We start from the raw sequence: 22,500 nt of genomic DNA on the forward strand, positions 1-22,500 counted from the left end.
CTCCCTCCCTCCCTCCCTCCCTCCCCTCCCCTCCCCTCCCCTCCCTCCCCTCCCTCCCTCCTTCCTTACCAAGCCAAGTATTCATCTTGTCTGAGCTGCAGTGTTCCAGCAGAGGTTGGATCAGAACATCCAGGTCTCCTTTAGGGGCCTCTCTCACAAACTTCTACTCAGACAAATAGAAGAAGAAGAATATTTCCCTCAACTGTAAATATCAGACGCATAAAACAGTAACAAACAGTAATAGTACAGGTTCAATTCTGATTACTTTCCTCCCTCTATTCAGCCACGGTTTTATAGATTAATGGAAAAACTAAGAGAGGGATATCTTCAAGGCTACTGCACTATTGTCATGGCTACAGTATACACATGCCTGGTGGACACAGACTATATCCTTAGGTCGATAATGAACACACACATACACATACCAGTCAAAAAGTTTAATTCACACATTCAAGGTTTTTTCTTTTATTTTCTTTATTTTTACTATTTTCTACATTGTAGAATAATAGTGAAGACATCAAAACTATAAAATAACACATGGAATCATGTAGTAACCCCCCAAAAAGTGTTAAATAAATCAAAATATATTTTCTATTTTAGATTCTTCAAAGTTGACACCCTTTGCCTTGATGGCAGCTTTGCACACTCTTGGCATTCTCTCAACCAGCTTCATGGGGAATGCTTTTCCAACAGTCTTGAAGGAGTTCACACATATGCTTGAGCACTTGTTGGCTGCTTTTCCTTCACTCTGTGGTCCAACTCATCCCAAACCATCTCAACTGGGTTGAGGTCAGGTGATTGTGGAGGCCAGGTCATCTGATGCAGCACTCCATCACTCTCCTTCTTGGTCAAATAGCCCTTACACAGCCTGGAGGTGTGTTTTGGGTCATTGTCCTGTTGAAAAACAAATGATAGTCCCACTAGGCCCAAACCAGATGGGATGGTGTATCGCTGCAGAATGCTATAGTATCCATGCTGGTTAAGTGTGCCTTGAATTCTAAATAAATCACTGACAGTGTCACCAGCAAAGCACCATCACACCATCACACCTCCTCCATGCTTCACTGTGGGAACCACACATGCGGAGATCATCTGTTCAACTACTCTACGTCTCACAAAGACACAAAGGTTGGAACCAAACATCTCAAATTTGAATTAATCAGACCAAAGTACAGATTTCCACTGATTTCCACATTTCCTGGTTTCTTGGCCCAATCAAGTCTCTTGTTCTTATTGGTGTCCTTTAGTAATGGTTTCTTTGCAGCAATTCGACCATGAAGGCCTGATTCACACAGTCTCCTCTGAACAGTTGATGTTGAGATGTTTCTGTTACTTGAACTCTGTGAAGAGTTTATTTGGGCTGCAATTTCTGAGGCTGGTAACTCTAATGAACGTATCCTCTGCATTAGAGGTAACGCTGGGTCTCCGTCCCTGTGGCGGTCCTCATGAGGGACAGGTAACTCTAATGAACGTATCCTCTGCATTAGAGGTAACGCTGGGTCCTCCGTCCCTGTGGCGGTCCTCATGAGAGACAGGTAACTCTAATGAATGCATCCTCTATATTAGAGGTAACTCTGGGTCCTCCGTCCCTGTGGCGGTCCTCATGAGAGACAGGTAACTCTAATGAACGTATCCTCTATATTAGAGGTAACTCTGGGTCCTCCGTCCCTGTGGCGGTCCTCATGAGAGACAGATAACTCTAATGAACGTATCCTCTATATTAGATGTAACTCTGGGTCCTCCGTCCCTGTGGCGGTCCTCATGAGAGACAGGTAACTCTAATGAACGTATCCTCTGCATTAGAGGTAACGCTGGGTCCGCCGTCCTTGTGGCGGTCCTCATGAGAGACAGGTAACTCTAATGAACGTATCCTCTGCCTTAGAAGTAACTCTGGGTCCTCCGTCCCTGTGGCGGTCCTCATGAGGGACAGGTAACTCTAATGAACGTATCCTCTGCCTTAGAAGTAACTCTGGGTCCTCCGTCCCTGTGGCGGTCCTCATGAGAGACAGGTAACTCTAATGAACGTATCCTCTGCCTTAGAAGTAACTCTGGGTCCTCCGTCCCTGTGGCGGTCCTCATGAGAGACAGGTAACTCTAATGAACGTATCCTCTGCCTTAGAAGTAACTCTGGGTCCTCCGTCCCTGTGGCGGTCCTCATGAGGGACAGGTAACTCTAATGAACGTATCCTCTGCCTTAGAAGTAACTCTGGGTCCTCCGTCCCTGTGGCGGTCCTCATGAGGGACAGTTTCAACATAGAGCTTGAAATTTTCCGGATAAACTGACCTTTATGTCTTAATGTAATGGTGGACTGTTATTTCTCTTTGCATATTTCAGCTGTTCTTTCTATAATATGGACTTGTTTTTTTACCAAATAGGGTTATGTTCTGTATACCACCCCTACCTTATCACAACACAACTGATTGGCTCAAACGCATTATTAAGGAAAGAAAATTGACAAATGAACTTTTAACAAGGCACACCTGTTAATTGAAATGCATTCCAGGTGACTACCTCATGAATCTGGTTGAGAGAATGCCAAGAGTGTGCAAAGCTGTCATCAAGGCAAAGGGTGGTTACTTTGAAGAATCTCAAATATAAAATATATTTTTTAGCACTTTTTTGGTTACTTCATGATTCCATATATGATGTCTTCACTATTATTCTACAATGTAGAAAATACTAAAACAAAAAAGGAAAACCCTGTAATGTGTAGGTGTGTCCAGTTTTGACTGGTAGTGTATATACACATTTTTATAGATTCATTATAGATTCACTATAGCCACGTACAGATTATCCAGAGCATTGAGTGTAAACACATACACTCTATCCTGCCCATTGTAGTTGAGGTATGATTACAATATTCTTTATATGGACCACCTTTTCTCTCATCCTTATATTTTAAAATATGATTTTTTATAAATTCACAATAAACTCATTCTTCGACTAATCTTGATATAGTAAGGAGCTAATCGATGCTGATGCATCTCCGAAAACAAACAGGAAGAGGAAGAGACCAGCGAAGAGAAAAGAGGAGACAGAGAGGAGGAAGAGAGGACCCATCGAGATAGAGAGAGAGCGAAAGCGAGAGAGAGAGGAAGCGAGAAGAGAGGACCCATCGAGATAGAGAGAGAACGAAAGAGAGAGAGAAGAAGAGAGAAGAGAGGACCCATCGAGATAGAGAGAGAACGAAAGAGAGAGAGAAGAAGAGAGAAGAGAGGCGCCAGCGAAAGAGAGAGAGAAGAAGAGAGAAGAGAGGCGCCATCGAGATAGAGATAGAGAAAGAGGAGGACATTGAGACATTGAGTCATGACTCATACCTCCACAGTGATGTGTAGAGGATCCACTATTTGCCAGATCATGAGTGACAGGACGTCGATGACCAGCAGCACCCCCACGGTGGCGTAGAGTTTCCACGGCTCCAGGTGCTGCAAGGAATCATGGGATACAGGAGGACTTGTCAGTTAGGCCGTGTCTTAAATGACACCTTATTGGCTCACTAGACCACTACTTTGGTACCCTATATAGACCTGCTAAACCACCCCTCTACCTCACTAGACCACTACTTTGGTACCCTATATAGACCTGCTAAACCACCCCTCTACCTCACTAGACCACCCCTCTACCTCACTAGACCACTCCTCTAGACCACCCCTCTACCTCACTAGACCACTCCTCTAGACCACCCCTCTACCTCACTAGACCACCCCTCTACCTCACTAGACCACCCCTCTACCTCACTAGACCACCCCTCTACCTCACTAGACCACCCCTCTACCTCACTAGACCACTACTTTGGTTCCCTATATAGACCTGCTAAACCACCCCTCTACCTCTCTAGACCACCCCTCTACCTCACTAGACCACCCCTCTAAACCACCCCTCTACCTCACTAGACCACTCCTCTAGACCACCCCTCTACCTCACTAGACCACCCCTCTAAACCACCCCTCTACCTCACTAGACCACCCTTCTAAACCACCCCTCTACCTCACTAGACCACTCCTCTAGACCACTCCTCTACCTCACTAGACCACCCCTCTAGACCACCCCTCTACCTCACTAGACCACCCCTCTAAACCACCCCTCTACCTCACTAGACCACCCCTCTAAACCACCCCTCTACCTCACTAGACCACTCCTCTAGACCACCCCTCTATCTCACTAGACCAACCCTCTACCTCACTAGACCACTCCTCTAGAGTCAGTACACTACTGTTGACCAGGGGTATAGTCAGTACACTACTGTTGACCAGGGGTATAGTCAGTACACTACTGTTGACCAGGGATATAGTCAGTACACTACTGTTGACCAGGGATATAGTCAGTACACTACTGTTGACCAGGGATATAGTCAGTACACTACTGTTGACCAGATATATAGTCAGTACACTACTGTTGACCAGGGATATAGTCAGTACACTACTGTTGACCAGGGATATAGTCAGTACACTACTGTTGACCAGGGATATAGTCAGTACACTACTGTTGACCAGGGATATAGTCAGTACACTACTGTTGACCAGGGGTGCTATATAAGGAACAGGGTGCCATTTTGGAAGCACATTTGGCTGGATGAACACAGGGGATAAAGTCCCACACCTGCATCTGTTTGGTTTGACTGTGAGAGATTAACAACGACATAAATAGACTGGAGCCTGAGCTTGACGAGAAAACAATGATCCATTACTAAGAGGCCAATTCTATCTGCCCCCAAAAAGCAAACTGGTTGAACCGCACCATTCAAATAGACAACGAGGTTGTGTCTCGAATCAACACCCACAACCAGCGCTCTATTGGCAGTACTGATGGAAAAATAAGAAATATATTTTGCGAAACCGTTTGAAACAAAAAAACTAAGCAAGGAGAGACAAAGAACGAATAGCGTAAATGTAATATTGATTTTGGTGCATTTATACAAGAGGATTAAAGCTTTGTAGCGAATACTATTTATCACCCTCATAGTAAGCAGAACGATAAAGAAGAGGAGGTATATGAAGTCCACACGCGATAACAAGATTTTGGAGTCAATCTTCTATGTAGTAGATAACAAGATGTGTGAGTCAATCTTCTATCTAGTAGATAACAAGATGTGTGAGTCAATCTTCTATGTAGTAGATAACAATATGTGTGAGTCAATCTTCTATGTAGTAGATAACAAGATTTTGGAGTCAATCTTCTATGTAGTAGATAACAAGATGTGTGAGTCAATCTTCTATGCAGTAGATAACAAGATGTGTGAGTCAATCTTCTATGTAGTAGATAACAAGATGTGTGAGTCAATCTTCTATCTAGTAGATAACAAGATGTGTGAGTCAATCTTCTATGTAGTAGATAAGATGTGTGAGTCAATCCTCTATGTAGTAGATAACAAGATGTGTGAGTCAATCTTCTATCTTTTTTTTATTGAACCTTTCTTTAAATAGGAAAGTCAGTGAAGAACAAATTCTTATTTTACAATGACGGCCTAGTTAAAGTGCCTTGTTCAGGAGCAGAAAGACATATTGTCACCTTGTCAGCTCGGGGATTTGATCCAGCAACCTTTTTGGTTACTAGTCCAACGCTCTACCCACTAGGTTACCTGCCGCCCCCAGCTTGTTGTCTAGTAGATAACAAGATGTGTGAGTCAATCTTCTATGCAGTAGATAACAAGATGTGTGAGTCAATCCTCTATGTAGTAGATAACAAGATGTGTGAGTCAATCTTCTATCTAGTAGATAACAAGATGTGTGAGTCAATCTTCTATGTAGTAGATAACAAGATGTGTGAGTCAATCTTCTATCTAGTAGATAACAAGATGTGTGAGTCAATCCTCTATGTAGTAGATAACAAGATGTGTGAGTCAATCTTCTATCTAGTAGATAACAAGATGTGTGAGTCAATCTTCTATGTAGTAGATAACAAGATGTGTGAGTCAATCCTCTATGTAGTAGATAACAAGATGTGTGAGTCAATCTTCTATCTAGTAGATAACAAGATGTGTGAGTCAATCTTCTATGTAGTAGATAACAAGATGTGTGAGTCAATCTTCTATCTAGTAGATAACAAGATGTGTGAGTCAATCTTCTATGTAGTAGATAACAAAATGTGTGAGTCAATCTTCTATGTAGTAGATAACAAAATGTGTGAGTCAATCTTCTATCTAGTAGATAACAGGATGTGTGAGTCAATCTTCTATGTAGTAGATAACAAGATGTGTGAGTCAATCTTCTATCTAGTAGATAACAAGATGTGTGAGTCAATATTCTACGTAGTAGATAACAGGATGTGTGAGTCAATCTTCTATCTAGTAGATAACAAGATGTGTGAGTCAATCTTGTATCTAGTTGTCATGACGTTGCCCTGTTGGGTGAGGTTCATGACCCCCCATAAATACCTCTCCCACTTTTCTCTACACTCTACAGAATGAATGGAAAGCCCTTTGGTGAGAATGGAAAGCCCTTTGGTGAGAATAGAAAGCCCTTTGGTAACATAGAGAGAGTCTGGTAACATCAAAAGGTTGGGGAAAGGTGCAATATTTCTGTACTCCAACCAGTTGAAAGTGTCCGTTGGTACGTAAAGAATATGATGTCAGATCAGTTGTCGTCTGAGACATTATTACTGATGACAGGACGACATAAATTGTATGTTGGAAAGTCTACACATTATAGTTATCAGACTCACATGGAATAGTTGTACAATTTAAATGTTTAAATATGAAACTATGGTTGAAAATATTAAATGTAATTTTAGCTTCTAAATGAGAGAATTATTTTCATAAGTAAACTATGCTCACTAAGTGGCCACGCCCAAGGTGACAATTAATAATTGACTGCTGTTGATATAAAGGATATATAAGGATTTTTGCCTAAAATATCATACCCAAATCTAACTGGCTGTAGCTCAGGCCCTGAAGCAAGGATATGCATATTCTTGATACCATTTGAAAGGAAACACTTTGAAGTTTGTGGAAATGTGAAAGGAATGTTGTAGAATATAACACAATAGATCTGGTAAAATATTATACAAAAAAATGAACCGTTCTTTTGTATTATTTTTTTTACCATCATCTTTGAAATGCAAGAGAAAGGCCATAATGTATTATTCCAGCCCAGGTGCAATTCAGGTTTTGGTCACTAGGTGGCAGCAGTGCATGTGCAAAGTTTTAGACTGATCCAAAGAACCATTGCATTTCTGTTCAAAATTGTGTATCAAGATTGTCCAAATGTGCCTAATTTGTTTATTAACTTCTTGAGCATACTTGAGACGCAGACGTCTCAAGTATGCCCCTGGAAATGCAAATGCGCTACGCTAAATGCTAAATGTACTCGTTACAACTCAATCTTTGATCAAAATTCACAAGCAGGGTATTGAATTAAAGCTACACTCGTTGTGAACCTAGCCAGCAAGTCAGATTTTTAAAATGCTTTTCGGCGAAAGCATGAGAAGCTATTATCTGATAGCATGCACCCCCCAAAATGCCAGCACGACACGTAAACAACAGATTTTGCGGTAGCCGGCGCTACCCAAAACGCAGAAATAAAATATAAAACATTCATTACCTTTGACGAGCTTCTTTCTTGGCACTCCTATATGCCCCATAAACATCACTATTGGGTCTTTTTTTCGTTTAAATCGGTCCATATATACCCAAAATAGCTTTGTATGGGAGCTGTGTCATTCAGAAAAAAATCATCGTTTTTAAACGCTGCGTAATTTTTTAAAATTAAAAAAGTCGACGATAAACTTTCACAAAACACTTCGAAATCCTTTTGTAATCCAACTTTAGGTATTAGTAAACGTTTATAATCTATCAAAATGATTACAGGGCGATGTCTTTTCAATAGGTCTTCACTTGCAAAAACAATGGCTTCTAATATCTTCCTCAACTGCATCCGGGTGAAGACTGGGAAACTGGAGGTCAGATAGAAGGATTTTCCAACAATTAATTCAATTGAAAATCAGGACAATGGCGCCATCGTGCGGAATTTGTATGAATTTCAGGCAGATCGCCATTAAATTCTGTTCTCTTTTAACAACTGGTGGAAGTGACTTATGGAAATTATTTTTAGCTTTCAGAGAGCAGTTTTTCTTGCGTTTTTCAATGAAACACACGATCTGTTATAGTCACAGCCGTGATTTAACCAGTTTTATAAACTTCAGAGTGTTTTCTATCCACACATACTAATCATATGCATATACTATATTCCTGGCATGAGTAGCAGGACGCTGAAAAGTTGCGCGATTTTTAACAGAATTTTCGAAAAAGGAGGGGGTAGAAGTAAGAGGTTTTAATAACTTTTCATGTTTCATGTGCACTCTCCTCAAAAAATATTATTTCACTGTAAAAGCTACTGTAAATTGGACAGTGCTGTTAGATTAACAAGAATTTAAGTTTTCTGCCAATATCAAACATGTCTAGGTCCTGGGAAATGTTCTTGTTACTTACAACCTCATGCTGATCGCATTAGCCTACTTTAGCTCAAGCGTTGTCCCTTGGAAGGGACACCGATACCGAAGAAGGTGGCAAGATTTTTAAAATGTATTATTTTTATTTAACCAGGTAGGCCAGTTGAGGACAAGTTCTCATTTACAACTGCGACCTGGCCAAGATAAAGCAAAGCATGTATGAGTCATTATTTTATCTAGTAAATAACACTATGTACTGTATCAGTAATTGTCCTATGAAGTAGATAACAGTATGAGTAATTCTTCTATCTAGTAGATAACAAGATCAGTCATTCAGTACCATTGGAAAACACGGAAGTCGATTTGAAGCTTTAAAGGTGCCTCACATCTAAGATACGGTGTAAATGTCTGGAACCTAGCAAGCGCAGAGGATCACCTAGCACGAGAAGAAAATTCATTTTGAACCTATTATCCACTAGAAATAAAAACATATTTATCCCACGCACTCAATTTTCCATGAGCATAATATCCTTTTACAGAAGGTTCCTTAAATCCCAAAGCCTTTCCCGATAATTATCTTACACAACGCCCCAAAAAAAGAAAAAGAATAACAACGCCGTTGTTGAATGGGGAGGGAACAAAGGCACAAAGGAATTCAAAGTCACAACGTTTCAATAACAGAGAGCATCATTTGGCGTCCTCGGCGCTAGGCAGAACATCTCTCTCTAGCCTTCTGCCTACGTCCCATATGGCACCCTATACTCTTAGTGCACTACTTTGTGGGACACCCTATGGGACCTGGCCAAAAGTAGTGCACTATATAGGGAATAGGGTGCTATTTGGGACGCAAGCTCTGAGTAGGTGGCCTGTCTGGCTGAATGGCTGGCTGGTTGCTGGCTGACTGGCTGGCTGAATGGCTGGCTGGTTGCTGACTGACTGGCTGGCTGAATGGCTGGCTGGTTGCTGGCTGGCTGGCTGGCTGAATGGCTGGCTGGTTGCTGGCTGACTGGCTGGCTGAATGGCTGGCTGACTGGCTGGCTGACTGGCTGGCTGACTGGCTGGCTTGCTGAATGGATGGCTGAAACGCTGGCTGAATGGCTGGCTGGCTGGTTGCTGGCTGACTGGCTGGCTGGTTGCTGGCTGACTGACTGGCTGAATGGATGGCTGAAACACTGGCTGAATGGCTGGCTGGCTGACTGGTTGGCTGAATGGCTGGCTGGCTGGCTGAATGGCTGGCTGGCTGGCTGAATGGCTGGCTGGCTGGCTGGCTGGCTGAATGGCTGGCTGGCTGGCTGAATGGCTGGCTGAATGGCTGGCTGAATGGCTGGCTGGCTGACTGGCTGACTGGCTGGCTGAATGGCTGGCTGGCTGGATGAATGGCTGGCTGAATGGCTGGCTGGCTGACTGGAGTAAAACAGTCTCAGGACAAGCAAGTGATTATAAGTGAACTCAATCAATTTTGACATGGCTTTCCATAATATAATCTCCCCAGGGAGGCCTCTACTGCTACTCTACTGCTAAGGATAGCAGTCATATATATTCAGTAATGGGCTTTATCTTTCCCTGAGGTGCCAGGGGAGCCAGGGGAGCCAGGGGAGCCAGCGGAGCCAGGGGAGCCAGGGGAGCCAGGGGAGCCAGCGGAGACAGGGGAGCCAGGGAAGACAGGGGAGACGGGGGAGCCAGGGGAGCCAGATGAGCCAGGGGAGACAGGGGAGACAGGGGAGCCAGGGGAGCCAGGGGAGCCAGGGGAGACAGGGGAGACAGGGGAGACAGGGGAGACAGGGGAGCCAGATGAGACAGGGGAGCCAGGGTTATTTACCTTCCTCTTCTCCTTCTTGTCGTCCTTCTTGGTGAAGACGGTGTGGACCCACCAGATCTTCGTGAACATAGAACCGTACGCCAGGCTGAAGCCCAGGCCAAGCAGCCACAGACGGAACTGGCCAGGGGGAATAGGGGAAAGAAATATCAATAATGAATTGTGTCTGTGCATTTATTAAACAATAACGATGCCCTTACGTAACTGGTGTGGCAAAACAAATAAAAATACATTGTCAAATGTATTAATGTGTTAAATATAATAGTTATTAAAGAATTATTCATTTTCAAAAGTCTAAGTCAATACTTTCATTTGGCATTTATTGATAATGACCTAAACTACCCTCCTACAAGAATTCTACCATAAAACTCAATCCCCTATAATGCCTCAGTGGTAGGGCTCACTTCCTGTTAGCTGTAGGTGTAGTGTGAAGTTGCCCCCGGATGCTGATCTTGGGTCAGTTTTACATTTTCCTTACTATTGATTACGGTTAGGATCTGTACCTAGGGGAACACATCACCCCAGAGCTTTTCTGTACCCTTAAATTCCCCACACTGCTTTAGTGGTATGTCTCCACTTCCTGTGTACTTCCTGTGTACCTGGCAGACCACGGGGAACTGCTTCCTGTGTACGTGGTGTCCATCGAGGCCCAGAGGGAAGACAGCAGCCAGAGCCATCATACACCCCACTGCTGTCATGTTGTTCAGGTAGGGCTGGGAGTTCTGGATGTACCTGTCATAGACGCACGCACGCACGCACGCACACACACACACACACACTGATATTTCTGTCTGTCGGGCTCTATATCTCCCTCTACACGCATGCATGGTGACACACACACACACACACACAATCTTCCTCTACACAATACCTCTGTCAGTCAGCCTCTTTATCTCTGAGACATTCACAGCATGCAGAAAGCCCAGACTGCCACACAGTGCAGGAAGATATTAGTTGTCTGTCACAAATGCAAACAAAGTTTGGGATATAACTGTCAAAGCTCGCACACCGAGATGTGAATATCCTTGTTAAGAGTCACGCTGAAGAACATATACGCAGGATGTGTCAAGAAGAAGTGGGAATATTGGATAGCTCTGCCCTGCTGATCATAAAAACAGCATAGACCAGTATAAATGTCCTGTTGGTCCATGCTGGTTTAGGCAGGTCAGTGCTGGTCGAATAATGGTCACGCAGGTCTGACCAGCATTGTCTGACCAGCATGGTCTAACTGGTTCTGCTGGCAGACCAACATGGTCTAGCTGGTCTAGCTGGACTGACCAGCATAGTCTAGCTGGTTATGCTGGCAAACCAGCCTTCATTGTGTTTTCTTTCACTGGTGACCAGCTTTCACTGTGTTTTGGACACTGGTGACCAGCCTTCATTGTGTTTTCTTTCACTGGTGACCAGCCTTCGCTGTGTTTTGGACACTGGTGACCAGCCTTCGCTGTGTTTTGGACACTGGTAACCAGCCTTCGCTGTGTTTTGGACACTGGTGACCAGCCTTCATTGTGTTTTCTTTCACTGGTGACCAGCCTTCGCTGTGTTTTGGACACTGGTGACCAGCCTTCGCTGTGTTTTGGACACTGGTAACCAGCCTTCGCTGTGTTTTGGACACTGGTGACCAGCCTTCGCTGTGTTTTGGACACTGGTGACCAGCCTTCGCTGTGTTTTGGACACTGGTAACCAGCCTTCGCTGTGTTTTGGACACTGGTGAACAGCCTTCGCTGTGTTTTGGACACTGGTGAACAGCCTTCGCTGTGTTTTGGACACTGGTGACCAGCCTTCGCTGTGTTTTGGACACTGGTGACCAGCCTTCGCTGTGTTTTGGACACTGGTGACCAGCCTTCGCTGTGTTTTGGACACTGGTAACCAGCCTTCGCTGTGTTTTGGACACTGGTGACCAGCCTTCGCTGTGTTTTCTTTCACTGGTGACCAGCCTTCGCTGTGTTTTGGACACTGGTGACCAGCCTTCGCTGTGTTTTGGACACTGGTAACCAGCCTTCGCTGTGTTTTGGACACTGGTGACCAGCCTTCGCTGTGTTTTGGACACTGGTAACCAGCCTTCGCTGTGTTTTGGACACTGGTGAACAGCCTTCGCTGTGTTTTGGGACACTGGTGACCAGCCTTCGCTGTGTTTTGGACACTGGTGACCAGCCTTCGCTGTGTTTTGGACACTGGTGACCAGCCTTCGCTGTGTTTTGGACACTGGTGAGCATCATAAGCTAAAGAAAAACCAGCATCACACCACATTATGCTGGCTTGCAAAGTGATGTTAATTCCTAGTGATGTGCAGGTTGCAAATGATTCGAGAGTCAGAGTGACTCGTTCGTTTTAGTCGTTTGTTTGACCTGCTGGCCGCAATGAATTCTACAGCAGGATTAATACTCGCTCCTCGGGTTCAGGGCTTCAGAGACGTTCAGGGCTTCAGAGACGTTCAGGGCTTCAGAGACGTTCTCCGACCAGCAACTGTCTATCATGTGGGAAAATATATTGATCATGCTGCAGGTAGCACAGAGAAGAAAAATACATTAATTGATAACCGATCGCGTGGTGCAAGAATTAATACAATGAATTGATTATTGAATGTTATGATGGACGAATCGTTTGGGGGGACTGCAGTTCGTGAACGGTATTGCGGGGGGTCGGGGGGTCCTGCTCTAATGTACAACATTTAAATAACTAAAACAAAAACTAAATCAAGCCCACTTCTAAAATATAGCCTTTCAGTGAACTTTGGCGATGGCGGACCTGTGTAAGTGTGTAAGTGTGTAAGTGTATAAGTGTGTAAGTGTATAAGTGTGTAAGTGTGTAAGTGTGTAAGTGTGTAAGTGCTTCGTCCAAAGCTTGTTGAATGCAGGCAATAAACATTTTTACTGGATATTGAAAACAATTACCGAAAACATTTTATATTTTGGCATCTTAAAAAAGGTAGATTCAGCGGCCAATGGGTGGATTTGGATTTGGAAAAACAGGGTCATGTCACGCTGGTATAAAATATTTGGGAGACAGGGCGTAGGAATGCATAATAGGGGGGTTTTAGTTACCCAAATTACGGCGTGCCTTGTAAAGGCACGGGGACGAAGACCAAACAAACACGTACACAAAAACACAGGGTTGAGACCCAAACAAAAGAGAGAGGAGTACCTCGAATAAATAACACACGCGCACAATGATACCACACGGGACCAGACCCGTAATCACCTGCACAATGATACCACACGGGACCAGACCCATAATCCCCTGCACAATGATACCACACGGGACCAGACCCGTAATCATCTGCACAATGATACCACACGGGACCAGACCCTGTAATCACCTGCACAATGATACCACACGGGACGAGACCTGTAATCATCTGCACAATGATACCACACGGGACCAGACCCGTAATCACCTGCACAATCCACAAGGGCACGAAAGCCAAAAAACAACACAGCACAGGTACTCACATGACCAACAGGCATTGTAACAATAATCAACAGCCCAATGGTGAACTAAAGGGCACATTTATGCAAATTACAATCCGTGGGAATGGGGACCAGGTGTGTGTAATGACACAGTTCCAGAAGGATCCGTGACAGGGTCAGCTGTTATAAAGTTGCCTTAATGTTGCTTTGCTTCTCACTTCTCCGATTTTTATAAAATGTATTTATTTATTTTTTAGCAAGGAAACAAAATGTTTCTGCCTTCATATAAGTACTATATAAGGAAACAATGTGCCTAGCATAAACTGGGACAAAAAAAATGTTGTTATGCCTAATATGACAATTCATATAATTTTTCCAAAATGAATTATTGTTAACTTAGATTTCAAAGCTATAAAAACTAAGAGAATATGTTATATTCTTATATGTTATACATATGTTTAACCTCCCAGTAATTTATAGGGTAAATAAAAACACCAACGTTTCTTCAGGATAATGTCATGAATTCTTGAACCAGGTTATGTAGATCAACAGTCTAATAATTAGTGCAACCGATGACAATAGAGAGGGAGGGGTGTGTCGTAATTACTAGGTTGATGAGAATGAATTGATCGAAAACTGTTAAGATGGTCTGACAGAGGGACTCTGCGTCTGTCAACGGCTTGTCTCTTCCTGTTTGGTGGTTTCTTCAGGATCTCGCCGGAGGTATATTATATCCAGCATTACTCTTAATAAGATCATCCGGTTCGATAGGATCATTAAGCTCGTCTCGTCGGTCGTAGTTGTAAATGTGAACTTGTTCTCAACTGGCCTACCTGGTTAAATAAAGGTGAAATTAAAATAAAAAATAAAAAGTAGAGCTTACTATGAATTGTGTCGATCTCTGTAATATCCTTTTTTTTTTAATTGTTCAATGATCAAAGTCATCAGGTCCAGTGAACATCCGAAAACATCCCATCTTCTCCCTCAAATATACAGGCATTGAGCATGTTGCTCTACCAAGGAGAGGAGGTAACATGGAGATCCTACTACTGCAGAGGGAGGCCTACAGGATATCCAATTTAAAAACATTGACCCCTAGTGGTCTGAATATGGACTTTTGATCTCATGCCCTTTCTTGTGACCAATTATATTTTCAGTAAACAGGTCTTGTAGATGAATGTATTCTTTCTACAGCTTATCAGAGTACACCAAATATGTTCCCCCGGTTGATGATGCTTACTATGCATTATGGTTGAACCAAAAGATTACATGTAACATGTTTTTGTTGTTGTAAGGAATTGGAAATATTTAAATATATACACTACCGGTCGAAGGTTTTAGAACACCTACTCATTCAAGTGTTTTTCTTTATTTTTTTTAACTATTTTCTACATTGTAGAATAAACTCTTTCAAGGTTGTTGGAAAAGCATTCCAGGTGAAGCTGGTTGAGAGAATGCCAAGAGTGTGCAAAGCGGTCATCAAGGGAAAGGGTGGCTATTTGAAGAATCTCAAATATAAAATATATCTCTGATTTGTTTCTTTTTTTTGGTTACTACATGATTCCATGTTTGTTATTTCACAGTTTTGAGGTCTTCACTATTATTCGCTTTGTCATTATAGGGAATAAGAATAAGGCTGTAATGTAACAACATGTGGAAAAAGTCCAGTGATCTGAATACTTTCCTAATGCTCTGTATGTTCTGTTAAAGGGCCTGAACATAGGATATTCACGTACATATTGTTTTATGCTGATATTTTTCTTTTGATAATGAGAAGTCTGAATTTATATTTTTCTACAAAGAAATTATAATGAACCAGATAATTGACCGTTGGAAAAAATATGTTTATTAAATTCTATTGAGAGAACCAGCCAACATTCTCATGTCTCATAAGTTCTCCTATTCTACAGGAAACACATAATTTGTTTTCCTTATCTCAATCCTGAGACCTGTAACAAACACGTCATAAAACCATGAATTTAGTTTTTTTGAATTACAGTAACGTTTTATCTAAGCCTCATGGTAAAATGTGTCAAATAAAACGAGGTTAGCTATAAAACTGCAAATGTTTCTCTCTAAACAAACGTGTGTTGTTTTGGGGCCCCCCCGGAGGTCGGGCCACCCCGGAGGTCGGGCCCCCCCGGAGGTCGGGCCCCCTAGGCAAAACAGTGTTGTGCACGGCTTGTATGCAAAGCACACATTATCTACTGGCTAGGTTGGAGAGGCTTTTGTCATTCAACAACATCACTATCAATCTATCCTGATGGTATTTGATTCAGATATACATTGCCAGCACTGGTCCTCCACCGAAATACTTGGACCCAACATGGCTCGTTGTTCAGGGTGTTGACTTGTTTTGGTGGAAGACTCCTTTGAGCGATCAATGGACGGCCTTATTGCTGCTGGACATTACTTGTAATTAGCAATATTGAATATTTGTATTGGTTGGTGTTATTGTTATTGCTACAACGTTATTTACATGTTATTTACATAGTGCGTTTAGGTTTCATAAAACGTAGTGCTGAGCAATTTGTGCTTTTTGAGGTTGTTTCTGGGTTTTTTTTTAAATCATTTTTTTCCATTTTAGGTTTAAAAACATTACTTTTTTTTTTACATTAAATGCACTATGTGGGTTGAATTCTGTAACAACACAGAATATAACAATGAATAAAAGTCCCATGATGGTAGTGACTGCCCATTACTGCTTATCACTTATTAACCATAATTTATTCACTTTACTTTAATTAAATATTTCAGTTGTTGTGTATATTACATTGGTTTTCGGCCAATTTCATTATTTTATTATTTCATTCCCAGTCATCATCTCACCTCAAGTCAAATTGTATTTGTCACGTCGAACATAACAGGTGTAGTGTCACGACTTCCGTCGAAGTCGGTCCCTCTCCGTGTTCAGACGGCGTTCGGCGGTCAACGTCACCGGCCTTCTAGCCGTCGCCGATCCACTTTTCATTTTCCATTTGTTTTGTCTTTGTTTTACACACCTGGTTTCAATTCCCCAATGACATGTTCATTATTTAACCCTCTGTGTTTTCCCCGTGGTTTTTGTGCGTGTTTGTTGTTGTTTGGTTTGGTGTTACTTAATGTATTTTGATATTTTGAGTAAAGTTCCTTGTGTTACTCATCTCTGCTGTCCTGCGCCTGACTCCTCTGCACCAGCTACACCCAGACCACTACATGTAGACCTCACCATGAAATGTTTACTTACAAAGCCCCTAACCAACAATGCAGTTCAAGAAATAGAGTTAAGAAAATATTTACTAAAACTAAAGTATAAAATAAAATAAAAAGTAACACAATAAAATAACAATAATGAGGCTATATACAGGGGGTACCGGTACCGAGTCAATGTGCAGAGGTACAGGTTATTGAGGTAACATGTACATGTAGGTAGAGGTAAAGTGACTGTGCATAGATAATAAACAGCGAGTAGCAGCAGTGTACAAACAAAGGGGGGGGGGGGGGGGGTCAATGTAAATAGTCCAGTGGCCATTTGATTAATTGTTCAGCAGTCTTATGTCTTGGGGGTAGAGGATGTTAAGAATCCTTTTGGACCTAGACTTGGTGCTCCGGTACCGCTTGCCGTGCGGTAGCAGAAAGAACAGTCTATAACTAGGGTGGCTGGAGTCTGACAATTTTATGGGCTTTCCTCTGACACCGCCTGGTATAGAGGTCCTGGATGGCAGGAAGCTTGGCCCCACTGACGTACTGGGCTGTACGCACTACCCTCTTTCCTTACGGTCTCGTCACCAGCAAAAACACAAATGGTTGTCACTAGCGAAATCACAACGAAGGCTAGTCACCAGTGAAACACATAATGAACGCTAGTCACCAGTGAAAAACACAACGAAGGCTAGTCACCAGTGAAACACAACGAAGGCTAGTCACCAGTGAAACACAACGAAGGCTAGTCACCAGTGAAACACAACGAAGGCTAGTCACCAGTGAAACACAACGAAGGCTAGTCACCAGTGAAACACAATGAAGGCTAATCACCAGTGAAACACAATGAAGGCAAGTCACCAGTGAAACACAACGAATGCTAGTCACCAGTGAAACACAACGAATGCTAGTCACCAGTGAAACACAACGAAGGCTAATCACCAGTGAAACACAACGAAGGCTAGTCACCAATGAAACACAACGAAGGATAGTCACCAGTGAAACACAACAAAGGCTAGTCAACAGTGAAACACAACGAAGGCTAGTCACCAGTGAAACACATAATGAATGCTAGTCACCAGTGAAAAACACAACGAAGGCTAGTCACCAGTGAAACACATAATGAACGCTAGTCACCAGTGAAACACAACGAAGGCTAGTCACCAGTGAAACACAACGAAGGCTAGTCACCAGTGAAACACAACGAAGGCTAGTCACCAGTGAAACACAACGAAGGCTAGTCACCAGTGAAACACAACGAAGGCTAGTCACCAGTGAAACACAACGAAGGCTAATCACCAGTGAAACACAACGAAGGCTAGTCACCAGTGAAACACAACAAAGGCTAGTCAACAGTGAAACACAACGAAGGCTAGTCACCAGTGAAACACATAATGAATGCTAGTCACCAGTGAAAAACACAACGAAGGCTAGTCACCAGTGAAACACAACGAATGCTAGTCACCAGTGAAACACAACGAAGGCTAGTCACCAGTGAAACACAACGAAGGCTAGTCACCAGTGAAACACAACGAAGGCTAGTCACCAGTGAAACACAACGAAGGCTAATCACCAGTGAAACACAACGAAGGCTAGTCACCAGTGAAACACAACGAAGGCTAATCACCAGTGAAACACAACGAAGGCTAGTCACCAGTGAAACACAACGAAGGCTAGTCACCAGTGAAACACAACAAAGGCTAGTCAACAGTGAAACACAACGAAGGCTAGTCACCAGTGAAACACATAATGAATGCTAGTCACCAGTGAAAAACACAACGAAGGCTAGTCACCAGTGAAACACATAATGAACGCTAGTCACCAGTGAAACACAACGAAGGCTAGTCACCAGTGAAACACAACGAAGGCTAGTCACCAGTGAAACACAACGAAGGCTAGTCACCAGTGAAACACAACAAAGGCTAGTCACCAGTGAAACACAACGAAGGCTAGTCACCAGTGAAACAAAACGAAGGCTAGTCACCAGTGAAAAACACAACGAAGGCTAGTCACCAGTGAAAAACACAACAAAGGCTAGTCACCAGTGAAACACAACGAAGGCTAGTCACCAGTGAAACACAACGAAGGCTAGTCACCAGTGAAACACAACGAAGGCTAGTCACCAGTGAAACACATAATGAATGCTAGTCACCAGTGAAAAACACAACGAAGGCTAGTCACCAGTGAAAAATACAACGAAGGCTAGTCACCAGTGAAAAATACAACGAAGGCTAATCACCAGTGAAAAACACAACGAAGGCTAGTCACCAGTGAAAAACACAACGAAGGCTGGTCACCAGTGAAACACATAATGAACGCTAGTCACCAGTGAAAAACACAACGAAGGCTAGTCACCAGTGAAACACATAATGAACGCTAGTCACCAGTGAAAAACACAACAAAGGCTGGTCACCAGTGAAAAAACACAACGAAGGCTAGTCACCAGTGAAAAACATAATGAACGCTAGTCACCAGTGAAAAACACAACGAAGGCTAGTCACCAGTAAAACACATAATGAACGCTAGTCACCAGTGAAAAACACAACGAAGGCTAGTCACCAGTGAAAAACATAATGAACGCTAGTCACCAGTGAAAAACACAACGAAGGCTAGTCACCAGTGAAAAAACACAATGAAGACTGGTCACCTGCCTATGCTGGTCTATGCTTTTTTTTTCATCAAGGTGTTCGGATGGGTTTAGGAGAATAAATTATATTTTCTGAATCACTGTATTTCCCACATCCAAACAGTTTAGAAAATGGGATAGAAAAATGCTGTATGCACACACACACACACACACACACACACACACACACACACACACACACACACACACACACACACACACACACACACACACACACAGTCACCACCACCCTCCCATACACACACAGGTTTTTGAGTACCTGACATTGCTGTTGTAGATGTTGAATGTGAGACACACTATTCCCAGTAGAATCCCCAGTCCAGCAAACACAGACACAGAGACAAAGAGCTTCTGAGAGAGGAACCTAAACTCCTCGATAACCACCGTCTGATCTGCTGGGGGGCCTGGACCTGCGGGGGGGTGAGGAGAGGAGAGGAGAGGAGAGGAGAGGAGAGGAGAGGAGAGGAGAGGAGAGGAGAGGAGAGGAGAGGAGAGGAGGGGAGAGGAGAGGAGAGAGATCATTATTATAATGAATGAAATTCTTTTTTTTTCAAGTAAATTGAATGAGAATACAATCTCATTATAGCATTGACCAGAGAAAGACTTGCGGAGGTAGAACAAGCCCGTTGGAAGTTAGGGATGATTAGGTGTCCAAGGAAGTATGTTGGTCAGGATGAGACTAAAGCCAGGACACCAGGGTTCACAACCCTTACTCTTATGAGTGCCATGGGTTCTTTAGTGACCACAGAGAGTCAAGATCTCGATTTAACATCACAACTGATGGACAGAAACCCTTGCAGGCCAGGGGGAGGGAGTGACAGGGAGAGAGGTAGGGTTGGAAAGAGGGAGGGAGGGAGAGAGAAGGAGAGAGATGGAGGGACAGGGACAGAGATGGATACATGGAGGGACAAGGAGAGAGAAGGAGAGAGATGGAGGGACAGGGAGAGAGGGTGAGACATGGAGGGACAGGGAGAGAGAGGGAGAGAGATGGAGGGACAGGGAGAGAGGGGGAGACATGGAGGGACAGGGAGAGAGAGGGATAGAGACAGAGGGACAGGGAGAGAGAGGGAGAGAGATAGAGGGACAGGGAGAGAGAGGGATAGAGACAGAGGGAGAGAGAGGGATAGAGACAGAGGGACAAGGAGAGAGAAGGAGAGGGATGGAGGGACAGGGAGAGAGGGTGAGACATGGAGGGACAGGGAGAGAGAGGGAGAGAGATGGAGGGACAGGGAGAGAAGGGGAGACATGAAGGGACAGGTAGAGAGAGGGAGAGAGATGGAGGGACAGGGAGAGAGAGGGAGAGAGATGGAGGGACAGGGAGAGAGGGGGATAGAGACAGAGGGACAGGGAGAGAGAGGGAGACATGGAGGGACAGGGAGAGAGAGGGATAGAGACAGAGGGACAGGGAGAGAGAGGGAGACATGGAGGGACAGGGACAGGGACAGGGACAGAGAGGGAGAGAGATGGAGGGACAGGAAACAGGGGATGGGAGAGTGATGGAGGTAGACAGATGTAGGGATGAAGGAGGAGGTAGAGGTATATGAAGGGAGCTAGAAAGTGATAGGTGAAAGAGAGAGAGAGAGAGAGAGAGAGAGAGAGAGAGAGAGAGAGAGAAATTAACATGTACATAGCATCCCAGGCACTAAGTGGATGGTTCTATCTGTCACTGTGTTCATATCAAAGACATTCCACCATGCAGGATTGGGTTCACCCAGCGTTCATATCAAAGACAAGGGTGGCAGGCACACACAGACAGCACACAAACCCAGCACCGGGATTAAAAGCAATATGGGACCACAGCCAATGGAAAGTGGGCTGATGGTTCATGGAGATTAAACACAAAGAGAGAAAGGGGAAGAGAGAAATAGTGATAGGATAAAATAACAGGGATGAGAGGAGGGAGGAAAGAGGAGGGAGGAAAGAGGAGGGAGGAAAGAGGAGGGAGGAAAGAGGAGGGCTAGAAATAGCAAGACAAATTAGATGCTTTGGGAGAGAAAGAGAGAAACCGAGTTAAGACGGGAAATGAAAGAGAGAGAAAGAGAGCAATAGCAGGGACCCAGTTCTAGGTAGCTACATGACTTAAGTGAAATGTGTTGTCCAGCCTAGTCCTTTTTCTCTGACTGTATCGGAGTCTGCATCAGACACAGCAGGAGGGAGAGAGGGAGAGATGAAGGGAGAGTTGAGAGAGAGAGAGACAGAAAGAGAAAGAGAGAGATATATGTATATAAAGAAAGAGAGGGGGAGAGGGAGAGAGAAGGAATCACAGAGAGATAAAGACAGAGAGCGGGAGCGAGAGCGCGAGAGAGAGAGTCAGAGAGCGGGAGCGAGAGAGAGAGAGACAGATGTCTATCAGGCTTCTATCTCTCCTTCAGTGATCTGATAGCATTACAGAGCAGCAGTGGTAAGCTAACCACAAACACACAGCTCCCATTTCCAGCCATGGATATGTAGGAAATACACTGTAGTATAAAATGGCAATTGGCACTAAAAATATAGCTTTAAGATCATCACTGTTGTGGTGGGATGGGAATGTGGTTGTGTCTCTGCCATACAGCTCCTGTAGTTCACGTGTTTTATATAATTATATGGTCTCTGCATGCTTCACTGTGTTTCAGTGTTCCAGGAATGTGTGAAGCTGTAAACGTGATGGTTTAGCTTGGGCCACTAACTTGCAGTGGTATAATGTGTGACCCAAATGACACTCTATATCCCTAATTAGGGCACTATGGGTCCTGGTCTATAGTAGTACCACTATATAGGGAATTGGGCTCTGGTCTATAGTAGTACCACTATATAGGGAATAGGGCTCTGGTCTAAAGTAGTGCACTATATAGGGAATAGGGCTCTGGTCTAAAGTAGTGTACTATATAGCGAATAGGGTGGCATTTGGCACATCCATAGTTCAGTGCTTGGTGTGTTGGTATCACATGTTATTCAGTAGATCAGGGGAGCATTGCAACCGTAAACATAGGATCTCATTTTATGCTATATGGAATCAGATCAACTGTAGTCCTTCCTATGGGGTTGATCAACTGTAGTCCTTCCTATGGAATCAGATCAA

General features: G+C 43.6%; 1 protein-coding gene across 1 annotated transcript in view; it reads right to left on the reverse strand.

The window, feature by feature from the left end:
• LOC139392147 (gamma-aminobutyric acid type B receptor subunit 1-like) overlaps positions 1–22,500 on the reverse strand; it is a 157,448-nt gene that overhangs the window by 15,228 nt on the left and 119,720 nt on the right. The window contains exons 10-14 of the mRNA XM_071139880.1: positions 19,699–19,849; positions 10,802–10,934; positions 10,206–10,322; positions 3,319–3,426; positions 70–163 (exon numbers count right to left, since the gene is read on the reverse strand). Coding sequence (XP_070995981.1) covers positions 70–163; positions 3,319–3,426; positions 10,206–10,322; positions 10,802–10,934; positions 19,699–19,849 — 603 coding nt within the window. The remainder of the gene's footprint in view (positions 1–69; positions 164–3,318; positions 3,427–10,205; positions 10,323–10,801; positions 10,935–19,698; positions 19,850–22,500) is intronic.

The sequence above is a fragment of the Oncorhynchus clarkii genome, chromosome 32 (genome assembly GCF_045791955.1).
Source record: "Oncorhynchus clarkii lewisi isolate Uvic-CL-2024 chromosome 32, UVic_Ocla_1.0, whole genome shotgun sequence".
Classification (NCBI taxonomy): Eukaryota; Metazoa; Chordata; class Actinopteri; order Salmoniformes; family Salmonidae; genus Oncorhynchus; species Oncorhynchus clarkii.